General features: G+C 36.2%; 1 protein-coding gene across 1 annotated transcript in view; it reads left to right on the plus strand.

Annotated features, from left to right (window-relative positions):
* The window catches only part of zdhhc14 (zinc finger DHHC-type palmitoyltransferase 14), a 135,038-nt gene that overhangs the window by 107,921 nt on the left and 4,930 nt on the right, over positions 1 to 22,187 (plus strand). The window contains exons 7-8 of the mRNA XM_072265364.1: positions 1,211 to 1,320; positions 2,466 to 2,568. Of these exons, the coding sequence (XP_072121465.1) occupies positions 1,211 to 1,320; positions 2,466 to 2,568 (213 nt within the window). The remainder of the gene's footprint in view (positions 1 to 1,210; positions 1,321 to 2,465; positions 2,569 to 22,187) is intronic.

Raw genomic sequence — 22,187 nt, forward strand, 5'->3', positions numbered from 1 at the left:
AATTGTACAGTTATTTAATGCATTCCTGGCATGGATAGAAATTATTGTATCATTAAGAATATCTCTAGTCACCAAGCCCACCAAAATTAAAATAAAACAGAATCTCTAGATTCAGAAACTCTACCTGAATAAGGGTCAAATTTAATGAAACCCATAAGGGTTGGAATCAAGGATGACAAAGTCAAAAACATTTAGTTTTGTAGGTTTTTAAACACCTTGATTATTCCATTGATTAAATCTATTAGTGTTAAAATAGCCTAGGTGGATTATTTTGTACTCAACGCAGTTTCTGTTGACACAGGGCACTTCCAAATATCAAGACTGGGTGAGACAAAAATCAGTTAACTAGCCAGTAGTGCCATTTAAAAGCCACAAATTTTAAAAAAGTATAGATATATATTATTTTAATGTAGATAATGTTAACTAAAAAGTCAGAATGCTTAACAACATTATGGAAATGAATGGGCTAATGTGAAACAACTGAAGTGCTGCTAGAAGGCAGGCTCCATAGTGGCCTGGAGAAGTGTGCAGCTGAATTGAACAGTTGTGAAGAAGTGAGATCGGTGCTCTACTGCATTTCTAGATACAGTGCTTGCAGTTTTCAAAGACAACATTATGATTGTTTGGTTGCATCATTTGCAAACAATAATGTTGTTGAAGGGAGTATAAAAAAAATTATATATGCATTGGACTTAATGGGTCAGCTTGAACATGACAGGTCATGTTTCCTTTCAGCAAGTGGTTGATCCAAGAACCAAAAATCTGGCTGCATTGTGAAGTTAATGTAGGATAATGAATTAATAAACACCATGTTATTTAGAATCCATATAAATTAGAATCTGAAAGTATCAATTCATTTTCAAAAGTACAAGAGCATAGAACTTGAAATTTTATTTTAGGTGGGTAGTTCAGTTGTTTCTGCATTTACTTAAACAGGTGCAATTTTGTATATTATTTTCAGTCACTAATGTTAATTTTGTTCTTTAGATATGAGCTGCAACACATTACAAAGACTGGTTCAACTGTGATATTGCAGATGTTCCTAATTAGCAGCTATGGCTGCAAGTTGTAACTTAATTTATCATTGTCATTCTCAAATGATTAGTAACAAAACTATAGGGAATATGAATTTAAAATACTTCTTCCTTTAATGTTAAAAGTCCAATTTATTGAAAAATCCATGTGATTTAAAAAAATATTGTTCTTGTAGATTAAAGGATCGTGGTCCAATAAAAGAAGCAAAGACAATTACAATCCATATAGCTATGGGAACATCTTTACAAATTGCTGTGCAGCTCTTTGTGGGCCATTACCACCAAGGTGGGAAATTACTGTAATTGTTCTGCTTTTTTCTTCTACTTTATCTGGTTTATTAATCCTATATGTGATTTCAGTTAATATTTGTTTCAACAAAAATATCTCCAGATGAATTCAAAAGCCATTATGTAACAATTACATTTTTAAGTCTCCATGGAAATGAATTATTACATGAGCTATTAGTTTAGTTACTGTTCAAGAACTTTTATGACCCTTTTTTAATAATCCATGGGATTGTGACTATTAATATGTGTCATTAGCATTTGAAAATCTACCAGTCAGAAGTATACAAGCTGCCTTTGGAATGTATAACTTCTTTACCATTCCTAATGGTATGTTGCCTATTTCCGTTCTGAAGGATAGCAATAACTAGGTATTATGGCAAATTGGAAGAATGAATTAAAAATCCCACTATAACAGCAGCCATAGGATTCATTTAATTTTAAGAGGTATGCTTTACAGATATCAACCACAAAAGATCATTAGCTGTTTTACCTTTTATTTTTATTTTGAGGAACAGCACGGTAGCAGCCTCTCCTACCCCAACAAGCGTGCCGCCCATTTACACCATCTGTAACTACTAACCCATCTGTATATCTTTGGAATGTGGGAGAAAACCAGAGCACCCAGAGGAAACCTCCCTAGTCACGGGGAGAAGATACAAACTCCTTACAGACCGTGGTGGGAATTGAACCTGTGGTGCTGGGGCTGTAATTGTGCTGTGCTAACCAAAATGCTGCTGTGCTGCTCCAACCAGCCCTTCTACAGACTCTTGGAGATACTTAATTCAAATAGATGCCAACATTACTGCTTGGATGGTTACTTTGGTTTGCCACGTTAGGCAGCTAAACCAGCAACAAGATTTCTTCAACTTAACTTATCTGAAGCTGTCATGCATAGCAGTTCAAGTAAATACTCTGATAGTGACATTAGTGCCCAGTTTACCTCTTGTTTTGCAAAATTGGCAGGTAGACTTAAGGTAACAAAAGGAAGTTATTTTAAATATAATTATTTATTGCATTCAAATGTTTTGAAAGCTAGTCACATTATTTTTAATTCCCTATCATAACCATGAAGAAATTTGCATTAATTTTAGACATTGATTACTATGGTTAATTACTAACAATACTTTATACTTTTTTTAATAGCTTAATTGATAGAAGAGGAACGATCCAGTCAGATACACCACAGCCAGCAATGCCACCAAATGGAATCACCACATATGGGGCCACACAAACTCAGAGCAACATGGTAGGATCCATACCGTAGTGTTGCTCACCAAGATCCTTTCATTGTTTATTTCCATCATCATCCTCCCATCTTTCTATATTAGCTACACCAGGAAAGCCAATTCTCATAAAAACAGCTGATCTAAGCTACTGTGATTAAAGAGATGTCCTGAACACTCGGAAAACTGATTGCTTCACAGGAATATGTACGAGGTCTGCTTTTAGCTGTGTGAAACTTCTGTTTTTCCCTACTTGCATATCAGGAAGAATATTTTCATCTGAGGGTGAATACAATCTTTTAGGAAGGATAAGAGTATGAGATACCACTTCTTTACTCAAATGGCTAAACTGCATTTGAGTTGTCTTCATAAATTTGAAAAATAGTCTCCTTTATCCTCCTTCCAGTGTTCAAAACATCTATCAGTTATTGGTGTGGAATTTTTGTTTTTAAATTAGATCAAATTTACAATACATAAATAAGCAAATGTGTTCATTTGTCTGTGTTTGTGCTTATGCTTCACCTGTGTCTCCTTCCCACTTAAATTCACTTAATTCTGTTTGTAAGTTCTTCTACTTGTACTTACCTGGCTTCCACTTAAAGGTATGTATCTATTTGACTCAGTCATTCCTGCAATTGTTGACTCCATATTCCAAACATTCTCTAGGGGGTAAAGATATTTCTCCTTAATTTTCAGTCTGATTTATCCCTGAGGATCAGAATGTCCTCCCCCTCATCTGGGAAACTTCAATTGTAGAAATAATTTGTGTGTGCTCGGCAGATTCTATCATTTTGCCACATCCATACTGTTATAATATTACTCTTCGGCTCTCTTTCCAGAGAAAAGTCCATTTTGTTTTTGTCACTTTTTGGTTCTGACATTATTTCTTCAATTTTCTATGCTAGTACATTTTTATTAAGTGATTAATCACCAGTCCTGAATAAAATATTTTCAAAGCTCAATAGAAATAAAAGAATAAATGAATTTTGGTGTTCAGAGGGAAAATAGTAAACTGGAATAAAAATTGGCTTAATGGACCAAACGAAATATAGTGGTTAGTGGGAGCTTCAGTGACATTGAAGAGGTTCCTAAGCATATGGTGTTATTTTGTTTGTGATATATATCAGTGATTTGGGTTTAAATTTTGGAGACACAGTTTAGAAGTATGCAGGGAACCAAAATAGGCATAATGATTGCTAGTGATGAAGTAGTTACAGACTGAAGGATCAGTTAATGGAGACATAAGTGATAAATGTAATTCAGTCCAGAGAGGTAGGAGGTAATGCATTTGGAGAGGAGAAACAAAACAAGAAAATAGAGAATACATAGGAAGATTCTGAGAAGAATGGAGGAAAGAAAAGAGGGATCTTGGACTGTCCAGAATTTCCTGCAGGTAACAGAGCAGATATTTCAAGTGGTTAATAAGGCCTTTAATGGCTAAAATGTAGAAAATGGGAAGTTTTAGTGACTTATATAAAAGTGCCCGTTAGGCCAGAGCTGCAAAGAGCTTTGGTTACAACAGCAATAGAATATCCAGAGGAAATTGATAAAAATGTTTCCAGGGCTGCAGAATGTTTGTTGAGAAAAAAGGCTTGCTGGTGGGTGTAGAATTGCCCTTGGAATGAAGGAGACATTGTGGATGTTTCATTGTGATATATGAAATCATGAGAGACTGAGTCAAGGTCAAGAGGAGGGGGCCTATTTGCTTAACAGTTGGGTCAATATTATGATAGGGTATAAAATCCTATCCTCTGTTTGCTGGTAGGTGGTTTTCTGAGAACACACACAGACATGAGAAAATGGAGCAAGAGTAAGTCATTTGGCCTTTCAAGCCTGCCCTGCCATTTTAATATTATCACTGACTAATCTATCTCAGACTTTAACTCTTCTGTGCCAGATTGCCTCAAGCCTTCTGTCAAATATGCCCTGGTTTATCATATTTTACTGTAAAAGTATTTTTGTCATCAATTTATTGTGAGAGACTTTACTCTGTTAGGAACAGAAATAAAGACACAGACCTCGGTATAAGTTTAACCCTTTAATACATGATCACCGGGAGCTGTTGTCTTACGACTCCATTGATGTCAGGTTACATCTTAAATTTATACAGGAAATTTTGGGCAGTAGCCAATAGCTAAATATACTTGGTCAGTGATTTCAAGAAGCACTTGTTGGGTATCAGCGCGATATACAAAATTAGAATTGTGGGTCTACAGTCAGTTCCTCTATTGGCTATACAATCTTGGACAAAGGTTAACAATACCTCATCACTGGTATGATCTACTTCTAGCTATTGTTAGCTTGCACAAGCAAGGCAGTGTCTGCCTCTTATCCTGTCACCCTCATGACCCATGTCTTGAGCAACACTTAGCTAGTCAAGCTTGGCAAGAAAGTTTAATTCAACATTTAATTTTCTTCCAGACCTCAATTGTCCAATCTTTCAAAAATGTAACTACCTGCATTTCAACTACTTGGAATGTGCTTGACTCTGTAATTCTTTGGGGTAGAGTATCTCAGAAATTGGCTGCATTCTACTAAAAGCAATTTCTATGACTATAAGGATGTTATTGCAGTCTTCCACACTGATAATGAGGTTTTACTGTAAATAGGAAATATTGTTTATGGTGCTCCATAATTAATATAACTTTTATTCCATATATTTGTGAAAGTTAGACTTTTTACAAACTTTTTTAAATGGAAAGATATTTTTAATTTAGCAGCTCCTCCTCCTTCCTATTTATTTTTGGGACAAAATTGACGCTCACCTTTTCTTTTTTGTCCTCTTCTGTTAACTTTGTTATTGTTTTCCAATTTCATTTTTTTCCCAACTCGGTATTTGGCAATGGTTTTTCTCTTTCTTGATTTTGTTTTGGTGGAATACATTTCTCCTGGATTCATTTGATCACTTTTTTAAATCTCTCTGTTGTTGTAGTTGCCCTTTAGTTTTCTCTGATTTATCTTTGTAAGTTCAATTGGCATTTTCTATTTATTTTTATCATTCAACTATCTGGCCTATATTTTGCTGAGGCCCATTGTAATTATTACTTTTGAAGCTTGTAAGGAATAGCTAGATAACATTTACATTTACTTTTCAAATCTTGAATATTTCCTTGTACTAACTGCAGTAGTTTCCTGCTGCAGTAGATTCCTTCACTAATTATGTCTAATTCCTTATCCTTTCTTTCATTCTACTGGAAGCTTCTGTTTCTATTTTAATATTTGTTGTATCCTTTTCATTCCCATTGGCCATTAAATTCCCTCCCACCCCATTTCTGTAAAAACCCTGTTTCTTCCTTCCTTCTGTATCCTATTTAAATCTGTAGTACTCGGCAATATTCAGTTGCCAGTCCCATGTAACCATGTTTCATTTGTCCCTATCAAATCTGGATCGTTACTTCAAATTGTTCTTTGCATTACCCCTATATTGTTTAGAATGTTGTTCAGGCAATTGGTTTATATTACCTTTCCTCCCAGTTCATTTTTAACTTTATATCATGTGTATTTCCAGACCATTTATATCACCATTATTGTTAGCTCCTGTTTTGTTTTCAGTTATATTGTTGTCTGATCTCCTTAAAGTTTAATATCCTTATTTTGTTCATTATTCCTTCACACCAGAAGAACTGAAAATTGTGAGAAATTTGGGGAATGATTTTGCCATGTTCTAATAAAAAATAAGTGATGCATTGGGATCCGGAGCAAGAACACTGATATATTTTTACTAACATTGAGAAATAATTTTATTTTCGAAGGCCTTTATTTATAATTTCAATCATGTAATAGAACTTCAAATATTATAAATATTACTTATCCCTGAGCCATGGATTGTTAGAGGAACTTTGGTCATACATTTGACAGTAGGTCTGCTGTGGACAGATCTTCTGCAAAGAGCCGAAATTTGAGAATTCAAAAATAATTTTGAGTAGTATATTGCAAATCATAAGATAAAATTTTCAGCCAAAGCAAAGCATGGCTGCTCAAATGATCCTTCATTTAGAATCAACTTGAAAACACAGGTTGTAGTTTGGAGTGAAAAAATATTTTTATGATGCGTACAGAAATAATGTATTATTAATATCTCTTCAAACAATGTTTTTTCCCATCTCTTTGTTATGCCTTGGAGAACAGATTACTGTTTTCAAGTTGATTCCAAGGTTTTATGCCAAACTGAAGTGTTTTGCATAGAACTGTCATATTTTGGTTGGAATTTTGACTTCTTTGCAATGTAGTATTGAAAATTATTCCTGAAATGTCTATTTTTAACAGCTCAATCTTATTCATTTTGTGGGATCTAAGGATTGCTGACAAGTACAGCATTCATTGCCTGTGAAAAATTGCCCTTCAGAAGGTGGTTGAGAGCCACCTCTTGAATCACTGCAATCATTCTGGTGAAGGTATTGCCATATTGCTGTTGGGAAGAATTTCCAGGATTTAAACCTCGTACAGATGAAGGGCCACTAATACAGCTTTAAGCTAGAATGGTATGTGACTTGAAGGGGGAATCTGCAGGTACTGGCCTTCTCATCTACCTGCCAACCATGTTCTTCTTGGAAGGAGGTTATATATTTGGAAGAATCTGTTACTGTAACCTTACCAAGTCGTCACTACATTTTGCAGATGATTCACAATGCAGCCAGCACGTGCAAATAGAATAGTGGAGAGGTGGCGAACCTTTGCCATGTGCCCAAGAAGCCATACCCAAAACTTTTGCTGGCATGCAGCATGAAGTGTGCTCCTCAATTCATTATGGGTGGGTCTTAAAGAAAAGATACATAATGATTATCTTTACTGCCAAATAAAGCAGCAAATGACTATTTACAACCCAAGAACAGTGGGATGTTTTCATATGAAATGCCTCATGCTGGCTTGGGGCCAGCTAGACGATTATGAGATGTTGGATGATGCATTTTGAAATCCTTGCAGACCTGATGTACACATCAGTATTTGGATAGTAAACAGCTGGACCGGTTGGCATTGGCTTTACTCTGTCCAGTGACATTGGTTTCCCGCCGCTGCCAGTAAGGAGTTTGTATGTTCCCCTGTGTCTGCATGCGTTTCCTCCAGGTACTCTGGTTTCCTCCCACTGTCCCAAAACCGATGTTGTAAATTGCCCTGTGATTAGGCTTGGGTTACGTTGGGATTTGCTGGGCATTGTGGCTGAAGGGGCCCACTCTGAGAAAATACTTTTTTCTGTCACTGATGAGTGAACAATGGATATTTAGTAATATTAATAGTAAATATTGGATGTAATTTAGCACCTCCATGTATATTTTTCAATTATCTTTTTAAAAGATTGATATTAATAATTTTGAATAGGTTTTCTAAAATGCTGTATTTATTTCAATCTGTCTTTGTTATAATTTTATTAATAGTAAAACAATGAATACACATAAATAAACAACAGGACACAGTCTTTTTCCTTAAAAACAAGTCCATAATTATTGTTACTAATACATTACAATTCATGATTATCTCTGTTCAAAGTTAGCATGGCACACAACTATTGAAGATTATTGACAATTTGGGCATATGCTCTCAAAAAGATTCACCACTCCTGGTGTAGTAAATGAATATAGTTGGTGGATCGTATGCCAGACAATCAGGTTGCTTTGCCCTGTGTGTTGTTGAACCACTGAGAGTTGTTGGAGATAGTCTCATACAAACAAATGGAGTGTGTTCCATTACACCCCTGACTTGAGCATTGAATATGGTGGAAAGGTTTTGAGGGATCAGGAAGAGAATTATTTGACTTGCATAACCAACCTGCTCTTGCAGCTGTGGTATGGATGTGGTCCTGTAAATTTCAAGTCATTGGTGACTTGAAGGGTGTTGATGTTGGGGCATTCAGCCATTGTTGCCTGGCGCTTCTGTGGTGTATATACTACTTGCCACTTCCACCATGCCTGAATGTTGTCTTGGTCTTGCTGCATGCACCGATGAACTGATTCATTTGCTGAGGAGGGTTGCATTAGATATTGTGAAATTTCAGTAAATTTCTTCACTTTTGACATTTATGAAGGTACGGGGGCCATTTGAAGATGAATGAGTCTAGTATACTACCTTGATAAACTCTTGCTGTGATGGCAGGGGTCAGAATGATTGCCATCCAAAAGGTACAATCATTTTTTAAGCAAAGTATGGCCTTAGCCATTGGATACTTTCCCTTGATGTCCATTGCCTTCTGTTTTAACAAGGCTCCTTAAGATTTAATGCAGTCAGCAATATTAGATTAAATTTTCACATCAAATATGTTTATGGTGCTTTGACTCCCACTTGATTTTTTTTTGTATTTGTTGTTTTCTCGGGTTTTGCCTTTTTTTTGCTGTAAGAATGACAGGCTTCAATATGTGTTGCAACCAGTCTGTGTACTGTCCAGATTGCTCTGATCTCTGGAATTGTTTCCTTGAGTTCTAGGCAATATTCAATATGCAGACAAACTGAAGTGAACAATTCAGGCAGTCATTTTAATATATTTCAAAGATGGCTCCATGACTGAAGTAATATTATTATAACTTTCTCTCTCCATAAATGATGATGCACCTGCTAAGTACTATCAGCATGATCTATATTTACTTCAGATATGTAGGCTGATATTCTTTGTTCTATTGTGAATCTTTGGTTTAAAAAAAACACAAAAAAACAAGACCACAGTGTACTGGAAGTGTCAATATGCATCCAGTCAAACAGCTTCTCATGTATGTGTACTTACCAGATTCGGAATTACATTCCAATGGGGTTTTAGGCCTGTGGATTAGTAAGCAAATGTGATTTTTTTTTTTAAAAAGTGTATGAAATATAATTACTATATGAAGTGATGTGTATTTTTTTAAAAAACAGCTCCAGTTAAATATTTTTAATATTTACAGTATAGACAGCTCATATCACCCTGGTGCTTCTGAAAGCTTTGACAGTGGCATAAATCTGCCATATCTAAAAGAAAATGTGACTGATTGTACTATTTTGATATGGGTTGCCAATCTTCCTGTATGGCCAAGAGCAAGGCTATGAGAAAGTGCCAAATTTTTTGAGCCTAACATAAATACCAAAGGTTTTGCATCCAGTGACAGAAGTATACAGCTTACAGTGAATTTGGAAGTTCTACACTAAGTGGTGATCAGAATTTCTTGTATGGAGTAAGGCTGTTGCTGCAGAGCTGGAGTCAAGAATTGCCCTGTGGGAATTCTGTTCACGACAGCACTGGCTCACTTTTCTAAGTATCAAGCTTTTTTTTTGCACAGAATCAATGCAGTTCATAAGTTTACTTACTTACCTGGTTTAGGACTTACAAATGAGCAATGCCAGTGAGTTCTAGCAGGTATGAAAACCTAACAGTATAAATTTTCTTGGATAATCAATAATCAGAAGACTGGATAAATAATATTATCAGGTTGCAATTTTTTCCAGTCAATTTTTGAACAGCCATATAAACATGTTTTTCTGAATTTATATATTTATGTTGTTCCTACAGATTGAAACTGTCTTTGGTCCAGCTACTTTCATGGTTCAGTGTGTTTTGAATCTGTGGTATAGATCTGGTCTAAATAATTCTTACTAAAATCTAAAATTAACCAAGCTCTGTACTACGTAGCTGATCAACCTACCAATGGAACTTTTGCATTGTCATCTGAAAGCGATCTCACCAATAGCATTTCTGACTTGGGGAAACTTTGTGGTATGGACACCTCTCAGAACCTTCAGTGACATGGGCAGTATTTAAACTTAAAAAGAACAGTTACCCTGCTCAGAGAGAAATATTTATTTGGGGGTGATTTCTGTGGTCTGGCACCAGTAATCTCCCAGGGATGCTGGACTTAGAGAGTTTCAATCTGGACAGATACATTTTTAATAGTATTTTCAGAACTTAACACCATATGTAATACATTCTTTTACAGTGGAATCCTTTAAACTAGTCTTGTTCAACGAAGTAAATTGTCAATAGTTCCTAAAGCAATAGAGGAAAGTCAACTGTGGATTATGTAAATCAAGAAAACCATCAAGTAGAAGTATGGATTCTGTATTTTGCTACTGAATTTAAATTTTTATTGTGAATATTTTGATAACTGTGCCTTCATTTTGGTATTTTATTCTCTTTCATCACATATCAAAAATTACCAGGATTTATTGGTAAAGCTTGTACACGATATAACACTTCTGGTGCAGGTTGGAGAAGTGTAATGAGGGCAATGCCTGCAGAGACTTGCTGTTAGAGCAGTATGCACAATTGAATAAAATTTCCAGATGATTTAAAGAACTTGACTGCAATAAGTGAATATACCAAAAAAAAGATCCAGAAGTGGACTTAATGGATACAATTTTTATCTGTCATAATGTTAGATAGTGAAAAGTAGGAATCGTTTTGTAATCTCAAGTAGCATCTGTGGAGCCAAAGGGTAGTCAGAGGTGGGTCCTGATTCGAGGTTCTGACCCAAAACATTGAATATTCCTTTGCCTCCACCAATATTGAATGACCTGCTGAGTTCCTCAGGAATTTGCTTGTTTGCTTTAGATTCCACCATGTGCATTTTTGTTGTCTTAATTGTTATCAGTGTCTTTTCCAGTGTGCTTAGTTGTCTGTGAGAATACTTGGATGTGACTGGGTGTTCAGCATATCATAACTTCTGTTTGCCAAAAATTCACATGGAGTGGGGCTTTCTTTGAAGTCAGTAGCAATAACTGCTATTGCCACTAAACTTGAAGTTCTGGGCTTGTATCTTTCTGAAATATTATCTGTCCCTACATTTCCTTAATTATTAGTATCAGTTTACATATTGAAGTTTAGTTTATGCAAAATAGATGAAAACTATGCCAAATTATCAAGTTATGAATTTAATTGTGTAAAAATACAATTAATGAGATCACTAAGTTTTTTGGTTGACATGTCACAAAGAATTTAACTTGATCTTATCAAATATTTTTGTTTCAGTATCTATTTTAATAGCCTTTTTCTTGACTGCATCTGCTCACCTATTGCTGTTACATAGAAAGACGTGTAACCTGATGATGCTAGACTGAGTGAAGTTTATTGCAAAATGGGATCATTCTTTGTAAATAGAATTTAGATAAGTTTCTTTTAAAAATATAGAACATAAATATGAGGAACTACAGAACAGACAGGTAACGCTTTTTTCTTGTACTTTAATTCCATTCTTAATCACAATAATATAGTGAGTTGGCAAATGGAGGCCATGTGTCTCTTATCAAGAAAACATGTTCATCAATGCCATGTAGTGAAGCATGAGGAGAAACCCAAGAACATGTCAAATATTCTCTCACTCAAGCTATGTTAATGAAAGGAAAGTTCTTAGCAAATCTATGAAGCATTTTCTGGAGGATTATCAAATAAAATCTGATGTTGAGCCATAAAGCAGACATTAGGTCTTGGCGAAAGTAGCTTTGAGAAGGAAAGAAATGTAGAGTTTTAGGAACATTTGAAGCTCATTTTGAAATATGACACGCAGGTTGACAACAACTTTGTTTGGATACAAACAAGCCAAAGAGAGGAATAGAGTTGATATTTGGAATTTGCAATATTAGGAATTGGCAAACTGTCTGGGATTTTGAAGAGATGATTGAGGTAGCAATGAATGTCATCAGCATAAATGTGGAAATAGATTGTGTGTTATGGGATAAAGGAGCAGAGCAGCAGCATTGAAATGAGAAGTAGGAAGTGACCAAGGATGAACCTCAGTCATATTTTATTTACATATTTCCTTATTTTCCCTTCCAGTACATACGTAATAACGTCTAGCTTAACTGCTGAAAACAAATTACGTACCCTTGAAAGACATCAATTATCACCTTCAATTATCCTTAAACTTTGCCTATTGCCACTCAATCAGTTACTGACCCTTGCTACAGGTTATGGTCAATTTGATGTATTATTATTTTTGCTGATAGCCCCATGCCTCAGAGCTTATGAGTTAACATTTATGGAGACCTCTTTCTACTGACCTCTTCAGGTAGTTTGATGAAATTGTCAGACATGAACTATCCTTTCCAAATCCATGCTGACCTCTTTTTATAATTGATAATTGTCCAAATGCTAAGCAATGTCAGTAATAAATGATTTCAGTAACTTTCCATATTTGGTTTTAAAATGAATAGTAGAGATCTTGGATATTATAACCAATGCTTTTGCACACTCTGTTGCTTTGTGTTTAATATCCTGAAGTGGAACCATCAGTTCTTGTACAGTGTATAAATTTCTATTATTTTCTCCATTGTCTGTTTTCCTTACACCAAATTCACTTCCTCCTCTACGTTTATCCTATGCAATGGTTCACAGATTTTTTTGGGTTACCTCCCAGAAAAGGACACCCCTCTGCCTTTCCAGCCATGAGATTAAAAACTATAAGTGATTATTTATGATGCACAGTAAAAGAAAATAGGAAATGCAAATTCAAGCCAGTGACAAATAATTACAAACATTATTCACAGTAAAAGTAATTTTCAACAATGTTAGAGTGTACATTAGTAATCCAACTATTTGCTATTTCACTGCTTTTTCACCTTTCAATGATATGAATGGGTTTGGTGCTTTGATACATTTCTCAACATCAGGCTGAATGTCACTCAGAAGGAGTCTCAGATCCCAACGTTCAGTAATTTGCAGTCTGTTTCATTGCTTTGAAAGAAGTTGGGCGACTGCACTGAAACCACACTCCACTAAATGTTATGTTGGAAAGCCAATAAAGAATATCTTAATGTTTTTCCACAATACAGGATAGTGTTCATGGATGTCTTTCTGCAATTTGGATTGAGAGAAGCTCCTGAAATCTCTCTGCCATATCTTTATGCAGCTCACCCAGGTGGGCACAGTATACTTAAAGATCAACATCCGGTATTCATTCTTTCTTTCTTCCAACTCAGAGACTTGGAAATTGGAAAAGGTCGCAATGGCCAACGTTGTACGTAAATAGGGTTAACTTGGACAGAATTTGACTTTCATAAGATTCACATCATTTTCTTCCAGTTGAAGTTTGATTTCATTAAACTTTGTGAATAATTCTAACAAATAAGCAATGTCATGCTTATTATTCTTGGTTATAGTTGATTACTGAATGAAGCATTTATGCTGATGACATTCATTGCTACCTCAGTTGCAAAAAGCACATAACAGCAATCTTTCAAACTATTCATCATTTACAATACAAAGCTCTCAAAATAGTCGCAAATTGAGAACATGGGACTTGATTTTATTTACAGCTGTAATAACAGTTATTTACTAATTTGTGCAGCCAATGACTTGGATTTTTTGTAATAAGATGTTGTCTGAGAATTACACAGTGAATGGTATATTTGTGAGGTACAGCTTTTTTCAAGAAACTAATAACCCCACGGTGTTGTCCTGTCATTGATGGTGCCCTATCTGTTGCACAAGTAAGAATGTCGGTGAGTGCAAAGTCCTTCTCTTTGAAAAATTGCTCAACAACCTGAAATACCCCCTTCATACCTATTTCTAGTCCACTTGCAAATAACAACTCTTGGATTATGCTTTCAGCTTTTATGAAGTGAACATAACCAAGGAGCAAAGATTTGTTGACTGGTAACGTTTATATTCCCTTTGTCTAAGTACACTGCACAATGTGTCTTCCACATTCTCAGATATTTCATCTATTCGCCTCTGAACACAGTTGTCATTGAGCAGAATCACTTTAATTATTTGGTCTGGTGACTTATGTAAAATCATACTCAGAACCTCCCTTACTGCTGGCAGAATCAGTTCTTCTCCAATTGTATGGGGTTTCCAAATTCAGCAATGTGCAATGATATTTGAAGCATGCAAGCCATCACTGTTATGTTGTAAGGTACTGGCAAGCAGTTTAAGTCTTTTCCGCTCAAGCTCTACAATCAATAAAGGAAAAGTTATGACATCATCATAGCTCAGTCAAAACCTGACACTTTGCCTGAAGGCACATAAAGTGAGGCAGCAAATCTCTTTTGGGCCATGGGTTAGGGAAATGTGGTCAAGAGCATTCCAAAAGGCAGATTCTGACCTTTACCCTATTGAATGCCATACTGTAATTCATATGAATTGTGCCACTGCATGCTTAGAGTATGGGAATCGTACCAGCTAACTCTGTACTACAGTAGTGAATGGCAATAATGCACAGGCTGGGTCCAGAAAAATACAATTTCTTCAGGCAAGATTTCTCATGATACGCCAAATACTGAAGTGTTACATTGCTTTTCAACAACTCATAATGTGCTTCAAGCAAAATCTAAGAGAACGGTGGATTAGCAGGAAATGAGGTGATAATGTAATCATTGTAAAAAAATTAATGAGGCAGAGGATCAAATGCTTATAATAATTCATTTCTTAAATTCAGCCTGTAATCTCTCAGCTGCCCCCTTGCTACAAAGTGCCCAACCCAATACCCCTTTATCTTTATTGCCCCCTTAAAAATTCCCACCGCCCACAGGGGGGCAATATTTGGGAACCACATATCTAATGGCTCTGTTGTATCACTGGTGTTTTGTTGACTTTTTCCACTGTTTAGAAATGTAAAGTCTGTTATTTTTGTTGCCCATTATGGACCTGCCTGTATGTATCTTTAATGAATCCATATTCCCTCTATTGCTCTTCCTCTCAATATATTTATAGATTCTATTGCTTTTAAGCTTTCCCTCAATTCCCATTTTGTATCTTTTATTACTTGTGTCCATTTGCTGCTATTAATGGCTGTCCCAATTTGCTTTCACTTTTCGTCTAATCTTGTTTCTTATTTGTTGATCATGGTTGTTTGAATACCAAGACTCTGTCTTTTAGATTTGTTCTGGTACCACATTAAATACATGAACACTTCCTACTGTTTGTCTTATTTTTTCTTTAACAGTTTAATGTGGTCAATTTATTTCCATCCATCCATACAAACTTTGCATTTGATAGTAAAAAGTAATATAAATTTGTGAATCTCCTTCCTGTATGTGAAATGTTATTTGATTCACTGGGATTCTGCAAGAGAATTAAAACCCAAAAGAATAATAGTCTCAAGTAATGCTGACACCCAATGAAATGGATCCTTTCTTTAATATTGTTAATCTAAGCTTTAATGCTATTGTCGCCCTGGAAATCAATTTAAAATTAACAATTTAAACCAAAAGGGCAACTGGAAAATGAGCTAATGTTTTGATTACCTTTCAGAAGATATGTTTTCGTTGCTGCATGCTGCTCTATGTATTATATAAAGTTCTCAATTTCAATTTTGCTACTTTTCTTCCAGTTATATTGATGATTTAAAAGTTGTCCATTGTTTTTAACTGATTTTCATCTGAAGTTTGATAGACTTAACAACTCTGAACAATAATTATATTGACAGCTAGCAAGAACTACAGGTGACCCCCATGTTATTTATGGATGTTCTGATAATGAAATTCACCTTTATAGATTTCTTAAATTACTACCCAAAATTTGAGAAATGGAACAAAGAACTCTCTTGTGCAATGCATAAACATGAGAAAATCTGCAGATGCTGTAAATCCAAAGCAACAACACACAAATTGCTGGGAGAGCTAAGCAGGTCAGGCAGTATGTATGGGAAAGAGTAAACAGTTGAAATTTTGGGTAGAGATCCTTCATCAAGACTCTTGATGTCTTGATAAAGGATCTCTGCCCAGAATGTCGACTGTTTATTCTTTCCCATAATGCTGCCTGGCCTGCAGAGCTCCCCCAGCATTTTAGACCACAAAACCATAAGATATAGGAGCGGAAGTAGACCATTCGGCTCGTTGAATCTGCTCCGCCTTTCAGTCATGGGCTGATCCAATTTTTCCAGTCATCCCCGCTCCCCTGCCTTCTCCCCTTACCCTTTGACACCCTGGCTAATCAAGAACCTATCTTTCTCTGCCTTAAATGCACCCAATGACTTGGCCTTCACAGCCGCTCGTGGCAAAAAAGTCCATAGATTTACCACCCTCTGACTAAAGTAATTTCTCCACATATCTCTTCTAAAAAGGCATCCTTTAATCCTGAAGTCGTGCCCTCTTGTCCTAGACTCCCCTACTGTGGGAAATAACTTTGCCATATCTAATCTGTTCAGGCCTTTTAACATTCGGAATGTTTTTGAGTCCCCCCACATTCTCCTGAACTCCAGGGAATACAGAGCTGCCAGATGGTCCTCATATGGTAACCCTTTCATTCCTGGAATCATTCTTGTGAATCTTCTCTGAACCTTCTCCAATGTCAGTATATCCTTTCTAGAATAAGGAGTACAAAACTGCACACAATACTCCAAGTGTGGTCTCATGAGTGCCTTATAGAGCCTCGACATCACATCCCTGCTGTTATATTCTATACTTCTAGAAATGAATGGCAACATTGCATTCGCCTTCTTCACCACCGACTCAACCTGCAGGTTAACCTTTGGGGTATCCCGCATAAGGACTCCCAAGTCCCTTTGCATCTCTGCATTTTGAATTCTTTCCCCATCTAAATAATAATCTGGCTGTTAATTTCTTCCGCCAAAGAGCATGATCATACACTTTCCAACATTGTATTTCATTTGCCACTTCTTTGCCCTTTCCCCTAAACTATCTAAGTCTCTCTGTTTCCTCAACACTACCCGCTCCTCCACTTTGTATCATTGGCAAATTTAAACACAAATCCATTAATCCCATAGTCCAAATCACTGACATACATCATAAAAATGTGTGTGTATACTATATGTCTCCACTTTACCAGAAAATAAGGTACTACTCATGCATTTGACTTGATATCTCATTATAATGGAAAAATTAACTTTTAATAACTGAAAATGTTGATTTGTTTTAATCCATATAGAATTTAGCTTACTTAAAACATTTCCATAAGACATTGGAGCAGTATTAGGACATTTGGCCCATTGTGTTTGCTCTGCCGTTCCATCAAGGCTGATTATTATCCCTCTCAACTTCATTCTCTTGCTTGCTCCAATTAACCTTTAACACCCTTGACTAATCAACAACCTATCAATCTCTGCTGTAAATATACCAAATGACTTGGCCTCCACAGCCGTGGATGGCAGTGAATTCCACAGATTCGCTATCCTCTGGCAAAAGAAATTCTTCCTTATCTCTGTCCAAAATGGATGTCCCTCTATTCTGAGCTTGTGCCCTGTAGTCTGGACTCAACCATGACAGGAAGGATCCTCTCCATATCCACTCTATCTAGGCCTTTCAATTTTCGATAATTTTCAATAAGATACCCCCAACCCCTCATTCTCCTAGACTCCAGGGAGTACAGGCCTAGAGCCATCAACCAATCCTCAAGCATTAACCCTTTTATTCCTGAAATCATTCTAGTGAATCTCCTTTGCACTCTGTCAAGTGCTGGCACATCATTTTGGTAAGGGGCCCAAAACTCAAAATACTCCAAGTGAGGCCTTACCAGTGCTTTACAAAGCCATAGCATTTTACTGAAGCTGGTTTTTTTTTTAAAATAAACAAGTGGCACAGTAGTATAGTTATTAGCACAATGCTTTACAGTACCAGCAATCCAGATTTATTTCTCTCCCATGTCTGGAAGGAGTTTGCACATTCTCCCCCTGACTGCATGGGTTTCCTTTGGGTGCTTCAATTTCCTCCCACAGTCCAAAGATGTACCAGTTGGAAGGTTAATTGGTCATTGTAAATTGTCACGTGATTCAGCTAGGATTAAATCGGGGGGGGGGTGGCGGGGTGATTACTCGGCAGTATGGCTGGAAGGGCCTGTGCTGCACTGTATCTCACCAAATCAAATAAACAATTTACTCAGCTTCTTTTACTGGTGCTGCAGAATCTATGGCCTCTACTTACTAAAGGCTATGGTATTTTTCTCCCTCAAAACTCATCATTTCATTTTTTGATTGCCTCTTAATGGAAGTTTCACATCCCTGGTAGGGTCTTGCCTTGCCTTTTGCCACAGACTTAAACATGTCAGACCAAGTTGAAGAGGAGGACTGTGGACAATTCCTGGCACCACATTTCAGAAGTCATGTTAAGGATTTGTGTATATACACTCCGAATTCTTTCTTACACATAGCATATCATTTGCACTTTATGATTATCTATACTAGTACTCCCACTTGTTCACGGTCTGGCATTCTGTCACCTTGAAATCTGTGATTGTTCTCAAACTTCTAAATGTTATGCTATCTGCAAAGAGCAGCCATGAAGAAGCAATATGCATTTGTTTGCCTATTCAAGATGTTTAGTTAATTTTATTTATTACATGATAGATTAAGTGGTATTATTAAATGATAGTTGTAATAAAATTTTAATGTTACGTTCAACAAGAACAAGGATTATCCGCATATGAAAATGGCAGTTATTTGGAGGATAAAGTTAAAGTATTACTCTCCAGGTTTATCTATTCAGCAGCTAACTGTGGAGACCAGGAAGGAAGTAGTTACAATCTCAATCTTTTAGTTAGCTGATCATAGCCTAGGCACTAAAATTCATTCATCACACTGATAATGAAGATTCAATGAAAAACTTACCTATCATGGTCTCATAGCCTACCATATTCATTGTTGTGTCTTACATTTCAAAATTGCCATTTACATAGAGTACTGGTCACTTGTGTCAACCAGACTCTTGGTAGGAAGTAATATAGAAAGACATCCATATTGATAAAAGGCATTTTGTTCATTTCTTAAAAAAAAGGTTGAAGGGAAAGCTACGTATTTCTTGTGCTGCCACATTTGAGCCTGCGAAGATTTGTAGTGCTCCTGAGCATTTTCTAAACCCAGCAATATCACTGGCAAATAATTTTACTATGTATTAAAGTGTTTAACAAGCTGTAAACTTTTGCATGAAAGCTGCATGTATTTTCTAGCAATAAATCTGCATGTTAAACTAAATGTTGTTATGTATTATTTGCATGGCTTGTTTAAGTCTTTCTAACAAGTGTTTTTGCTGACAAATTCAATGCAAAATAATAAGGCTATTAAGGATAGCCATAGTTAATAATACAATTATTGGAGCAGAGATGATAGCCATTTGACTATTATATTGTCACACAGTAGATCAAGTTTATTCTGAATTACTTCTGTGCTTGTAAGGAAATTATTATAGTGGCAAACAATAGTGCCATTTAGTTTTTAGTTAACATTCCTTATAATAGGATGTGTATTTAAATTCACTAATAGACTAACATTGGTCCAAATTTACCATTAAATAAATTATAGAATATAATTTAGCAATGTAACTATTTAAGTGCCCAGCTATCTGGCTTATACACTCCCTATGTCCCAGAAATTCTGTGTCATTCACTGGCCCTTCAACCCCCGCCCCGATTTCTATCTGTTATCCACTGTTTGCCTCTCATTCTGAGAGTCTCCTCTTATTTTTACACATATTTGCCTTTCGTTCAGTATGCTACAATTTCTGTCAGATTCATGATTCTCTTTTTCTCCCTGTTTTCTTCATTTCTAATTTTCATTTTCTGACTCTTGCTATTTTATATTTTCCTCACTTCCTTAATTCTCTCTTGTTACTTGCATCTTGCTTTCAGCCCCTTCTATTTCTCATTCTCATACTCTTATTTTACTTTTTTTAAATAAACTTCACAGTATCTTAGACTAGAAAACAAATTAATAGTTTAACTTGAGAAATATAAAGTTTGAATAGGTTTCTATGATATACTTTTAACAGCCCTATCATTCTACATTTGGACTTTACCAAACTTTGAAAGATTATGAGTTTCTTTAAATATCTAAATAGGTAAACTCTAAAAGAGATATTTAACAATTTGGTGCCAAATATAATTTCCAACAAGCTCAGTGTACAAATGATCTGATTTACTCAGCTCCATTTTGTTTTACCTCCACAGCAGCAACCATATTGTTAGTAAACAGGCAAGTTTATGTTTCCTTTCAGCAATGATAGAACCACTTGTGTACCTTGAGTACACTGCAGATTATTCAAGAAATGGATTGAAACTTGACCAGCAAAGACATTAAAACTTTTGCAACCATTTGCAATTTTTGTACAATTTTCAGATTTCAGTTCTTTTATTGGAAATTGATGGAAGTCATACCAAAAGTTTTCAGGAATAGTATACATAGTTGGCTTTCTTCTAAAGAAGTAGTCTTTTTTTTCTGGTAGAAAAGGCACAATAACTGCAAGGTTTCACCCAAACTGGAGAAATTTAAAGAGCCCAGTATACTTCATGCAACTTCAGAACTGATGTCTGGTCAGGGTTACATTTCGGCATCTCACTTAAGATTGGGACCATTATTTATTTACATCAGACGGAACACAAGAAATGTTATGTTGCTGCCATACTGGAGATGTAATGTAACATGGTTCCTCAAAGTAGAAACAAAGGCATGATGCTTTTATTGTTTGAAGCAAAATTAGGAACTTAAATGAAAGAATATCACTTTGAACGCTCCTTTCTTCCCTTGAAGATGTTGGATGTTTCCCTTGCCCAAAGGACAGTGCTGCAGTCTGGTCAATTGCATAGTAAGTTTAAAGTACATCTTTACAGTAAGTTCAAACAGTGTATTCAGCATTAATTGTTTCTGCTGCACCTAGAACCAGTCAGACTCCTGGTAGAATTACTGACCAGTAAGATCGGTACTTTGGGATCGTGGCCTGTATTTCACTTCCAGTCAGGTAAGTTTATTGCATATTTAGATGAGCCAATGGCATACCTTCCCGTCCCCGCTCGACTTCATGGTAACATATTCACGACAGTATCCTCTGTTGCTGACCCTTCTGCCTGTGGGAAGTGTCTTCATTAGCCTGAAAAAACACTCAACATTTTGTATTTTTTAAAATCAGATCTTTGTATCAATTCCTTTGCTGCGTAGAGAGCAATTTTTGTTTACCTCATTCCATCGAGACAACTATATTTCCTCATCACTGGGGGTATTCAGGTAAGTTTAGACCAATCCCTAAAGTTTTGACATCCTTTTTAAAATCTGGTGCCAGAATTAAAACACGCAGCATATCGTCCGTACCAAGACACAGGCGAAGTATCTGCTGTTAGAGTTTGCCGCCCCCTTGTGACGCTTCCTCATGGTTTCATTGCTAACTGCATCTCCCCACTTCACACATTTATTTAGCAGCTTATCTCAAAAATTCACACTTTGGAGTCCCACAGTGGTAAAACAGATTTCTTTCTGCAACATATATTACTGCAGGAGCAGATTTGATTGAGAGAATGCCAGTTTGGGTCCTATTTAACATGAAGTTGGAAATTATGGAGACTAAACTTCCTTCTGACTACGAAGGCTGGGATATGAAGGGGGCTGGAACATCAGGATCTGGTTGTTTTTATTTTCGTTCTGCATTTGCACAGATTTTTCGGGGAGTAAACTGTCTGGAAATGCCTCACCACATGTTTAGGACTCTTGACTCTTCCACTAGTGGTTATTGTTTATCTTTTTGCAGTTCCTCTGTAGATTTAAAATAACTTCACCGGAGTATTGGGATGACGAGGTATAGTGTGGCTCAGGAGTTGAAGGAAACCACCGGTTTGATGTGATTTATCATTGTGGGACCTTCACCTTCATCCCTTTTCATTGTGCTCCCAGCTTACTGCTGCTCTTCTCCATGATTTAACTTGTTGAATTGCAGCTCACTGCTATTAACAGTAAGATAGTTAGGTTGTATTCCATGGCTCCCTCTCTCAGAACCACGACTAGTTTGTAAGATGCAATTGTGAGTGGTAATTGTA

Source organism: Mobula birostris, chromosome 8, assembly GCF_030028105.1.
Source record: "Mobula birostris isolate sMobBir1 chromosome 8, sMobBir1.hap1, whole genome shotgun sequence".
In the NCBI taxonomy this organism is placed as follows: domain Eukaryota; kingdom Metazoa; phylum Chordata; class Chondrichthyes; order Myliobatiformes; family Myliobatidae; genus Mobula; species Mobula birostris.